Source organism: Salvia splendens, unplaced genomic scaffold (genome assembly GCF_004379255.2).
Source record: "Salvia splendens isolate huo1 unplaced genomic scaffold, SspV2 ctg254, whole genome shotgun sequence".
NCBI lineage: Eukaryota > Viridiplantae > Streptophyta > Magnoliopsida > Lamiales > Lamiaceae > Salvia > Salvia splendens.
This window is the reverse complement of record NW_024598893.1, coordinates 13,966-18,005: the sequence shown is the minus strand read 5'-3', so window position 1 is coordinate 18,005 and position 4,040 is coordinate 13,966. Positions and strand designations below refer to the sequence as shown.

Sequence of the window (4,040 nt, the reverse complement as noted above, 5' to 3'; positions counted from 1 at the left end):
CTTGATACCTCACATGAATATAGTGTTGCTATGAAGTAGAAAAAGATTTATACGAATTCTTCATTGCATATTAGAAACCATATTACCGGAAAAATCTTTCAAAAATAATCATACAAAAAGGACTAGATGGATGATAAGTATAACACAATCATCGAATGAAATACAGCATCATAGAATGAATAGAATCTTCATGGAAAACTACTCCAATGCAAGTCAGTATGTCCTTCCCAGAGAGCAAGTTCCACTCAACAACAAACACCATCTTCCTTTAACATCAAAGCAATATTTTTGGAGTTCGGTTAGAGCAAGTCTAAATTTACCACACACATTGGCCTAATGAATATACTAAATGTAATTTAGACATAATTTTTCCAGCAAATTGTATAAACTTGTTCAACATATGATGATTAATATAACAGTATACAAATACAATATAAAAAATAAAAATGCACCAAATGTAGAAAATGAAGAGCAGGGAAATGGAAGATTACCTTGCAATGTAGCCTCCGAGTTCAAAAAGTCTCCAGCCACTGGATGCCTGTAATCTTGTGGGTCATCTAATGGACGAGGAGCACAGCGCAAGAAAGATGAGACATTAGCTAAAATGTGGCTAGGGTATCTATCACATGTACTTTCAGAATAAAATCACATTCCAAGCCAGTAAGTTCAATGCTCGTATATATCATAACCAACCCAAATAACCACACTTCATCACCCAAATGTAACCATCTTGAATAGTTGTGATAAAAAAAAGTAGAAGAGATCCACTAATATTTTCTCTACGATAGCAATGGTTTATATCGTAAGAAGATTGAACCATACAAATTCTTAAACATATACAATCAACAAATCAAATTCTTTCTGGCACCAAAAAGAAATCTTAGTTAGTCAAGTTAAGCCACAAATTTTCTTGTGTCTAGGAAAACAGTCTAGACCTGAAAATAACTCCATACAGTAAATAGAAAAGTGCATCCCCATATCATACAAAATTAACTGAAAAAAATAAATATTTCTAATGACAAATGGAACTGGATTCTGAAGGGAGAACGGCAGGAAATGCTGTCTATATGATAAATTTCTTTTAGGCACAGGTGTTCCCACAGAAAGTTCAAGCACAATGGAAAAGCATTATTGCTTTCACTTGTATAGTGCTTCCATGGTATTCTTCAAGAGTTCAACATCTGCACCAATGACTTCGTCAGCCTTTTTCCCATTCTTAAAGAAGTGCAGTGTAGGCTGCAAAAAGATAGCTCTTATATGTCAGCAAACCAAATTATACGAAAGACACTTTACAGCGTATACCTACAACATAGTTGCAGTTACATAACAACATGCACTTAAAACTGACGGCAATACCTCACATTATGATCATGAGCACCTCAATTTTCAAAAAAGCATGAATGCATGATAGAATAAAACTATAAAAGTGACGGAAAACACAAAAAGAGATGTCGGATTTACCACAGAATGAATATTTAACTTGCTCACTGCATTCTCCAGCCCTTTCTGCACTTTCCCAAAGGTTGACAATGCCATTAGATATTTAGATAAAGCCATCGGATGAGCAGATAATGAGAGAACTAGACGACATAAAAAGTTTGGAATGCATCAAACCTTATCAATATCTATTTTATAAGTTGTTACATGTGGATACTTTTGAGTGAGCTGTCCAAGCATGGGTGATAATAATCTACCTGCAGGATATGCCAACAATGTATTAACAATTCAGTTACCTTATTGTATTGAGATTATTATCAGAAACATTTGATATCAAAACTTACAGGGACCACACCAAGCTGCTGTGAAATAGAATATTGCAGCCTGAGATTCCTCTGTATCAGATATAAACATCAGATCCGGCTAGATTATAACATAGGTACAGCACTTGCCTAAGAAATATACCTTCAGCTTTGCGAACTGAATCATTAAACTGTTCTTCAGACTCGACCGACACCACCTTCGACGAATCTGTGAACAATGCATATCTTAACATGATTATCAAAGTCCAGTTTAGCTTCTTAGTTCACGTAAATATAATCACCATGGATTGCATGCCAATTGTTTTTCCACCACAAACTAACACTCTCAAACTTCTCACATTTCACATGTACTGATGTACATATACAATGAATGTCTATTTCTCTAACTAATTACCCTAACACGATCCAGAAATTTAACAGCAAGTCTGCAATAACCTAAATCAATCCATATAACCAACATATTATTCACTCATATAATTAACATTTTTATATCCCCAATGTAACGTGTGGCATATCTCTTTAAACCTAAATGCCACAAATAAAAACATAATAAAATCAGCTACACCTAAAATCATGAGCATTCCTTTTAGATTTCCAAGGAGTGCAGCAAATTCAACACATATTTCCAAATTAAAACTCAATTCAAATCAAATTAAACCCTACAAAGCCAAAAATCCTCATAAAACAAATCCTCAAGCTTGTCAGTATCAAATACATAGTCAGTTAGTCAGAGAAAGACCTGAAGAGGCTGCAGATGAGAAATTCCGCGACCGATTCATGAAAAATGGATGAAGAGCTGAAACAGCGCCAGAGGCAGCTACGGAAGCTAAAAGCGGCTGCGCATCCTCGGCGACGATTAGAGTAGAATACGAAGCAGCGGCGGCGGCGGAGGACACAAGTAGGCTGTCGCCGATTGAAGACGATCGAGAGGCTAAGCACGGCGCCCGACGGCTGACTAAACGACGTAGAATCACGCTAGCTCCTCTCATTCCGTCGCCGAAGAGATTTTCGATCGAATTTGCACAAAGATTTAGAGGATTTTGATGCGAATTTGGTTCGATTTTCGCAATGATTAGTGTCAAAGTGTGAAATGATATTTGTTTACATTGGGCTTGCTTTCAGCTAGAAAATAAATTTTGCAGCCCACAATTGGAAATAATTGGGATTTTATTTGGGCTTGTATCAAGCCCACAAAAAATATTGTGTGAATTTTAGGTGGTTAATAAACTAAACTAAACTAAACGGATAGCTATTCGGACCTCGACGCGATAAAATCTTGTTCCCGTTCGTTAGCTAAACGAACCAAGTATGAGCTCGAACATATTCGACACATTACGTGCATTGGCGGGTACATGTGGGCCTAAATAAATTTATGTGTCGCTCATGGTTATATAACATTATCGAATTTGAGTATTTTGTATGAATCGATATGTGAAATACCCTACTATAACAGCAACAAAAACGAATATTTATAAATTATTATTTTAAAGTTTCAAACTCAAAATTTGAAATATATAGTCAATATAAAAATAAATTTATGTGTCTCTCATGATTAGCTTGAAAATGTAAAATGCAAAACTATCACCTTCTCACTTTCTCAGTATGTTCTCTGACGCTTTTTTCAGTTGTTGCAAATTAACAATTTGATATTACGTGATTATTTGAACTTCAACAAATTGAAAAGTGGTGTTTTGTGTTTTCAAATTTGTGCAATCATCCTTTGATTTTATCAGATATAGCATTCAATATACAAAACAAAAGTGATACACTTAATGTGTAGCACGTGTTTGATGCATGAGATTCAATTTCACAATTCAATCCTAGATGGATAATCATGGGATAATTAGTCATAGCTAACCCCATATGACTAAAATAATCTCACAACTCAATCCTAAATTAAATCTTGGTATTATTTTATTTAGGAAATCGAACACCACCTAAAAATACTAAAAAAAAACTACTTCAGTTTTAATCCACATATTAAAATCAGGGTAATCCAAAACTTTATAATCCACTAGAAATTATTGATAAAATTACTTTAGTGACAAAAGACAAGTAAGCCCACACTTATACACATGTAAAGAAAGAAAAAGTAAGCCCACTACCCATTCACTAAATTTACATGCACGAAACAAACTCTTTAAGGGCATCATTAACCCATCCCCATTTCATGCCCCAAGTCTCCTCCATGTAATCATTCTCCTATAGTTGCGATCGAGGCCCCAACTGCTCTAACCCTGCAGGCTACAACCTGGGCCGCAACTAATAAATGACAATATT

General features: G+C 35.1%; 1 protein-coding gene across 1 annotated transcript; it reads right to left on the bottom strand.

Annotated features, from left to right (window-relative positions):
• Nucleotides 1-811: 811 nt before the first annotated feature.
• LOC121789505 (thioredoxin O2, mitochondrial-like) lies at nucleotides 812-2,809 on the bottom strand. Its single transcript, XM_042187953.1, has 6 exons — nucleotides 2,500-2,809; nucleotides 1,903-1,968; nucleotides 1,782-1,832; nucleotides 1,615-1,694; nucleotides 1,462-1,506; nucleotides 812-1,236 (listed from the first exon to the last, which is right to left on the bottom strand). The coding sequence occupies exons 1-6, from the start codon at nucleotides 2,747-2,749 to the stop codon at nucleotides 1,138-1,140; spliced, it is 591 nt and encodes a 196-aa protein (XP_042043887.1). The 5' UTR covers nucleotides 2,750-2,809; the 3' UTR covers nucleotides 812-1,137.
• Nucleotides 2,810-4,040: the final 1,231 nt, after the last annotated feature.

Coding starts and splice junctions, on each gene's coding strand:
- LOC121789505 (XM_042187953.1), bottom strand. CDS start 2,749: ATGAGAGGAGCTAGCGTGATTCTACGTCGTTTAGTCAGCCGTCGGGCG. Junction 1,969..2,499: donor CTCATCTGCAGCCTCTTCAG/GTCTTTCTCTGA, acceptor CATTGTTCACAG/ATTCGTCGAAGGTGGTGTCG. Junction 1,833..1,902: donor TTCAGTTCGCAAAGCTGAAG/GTATATTTCTTA, acceptor TATCTGATACAG/AGGAATCTCAGGCTGCAATA.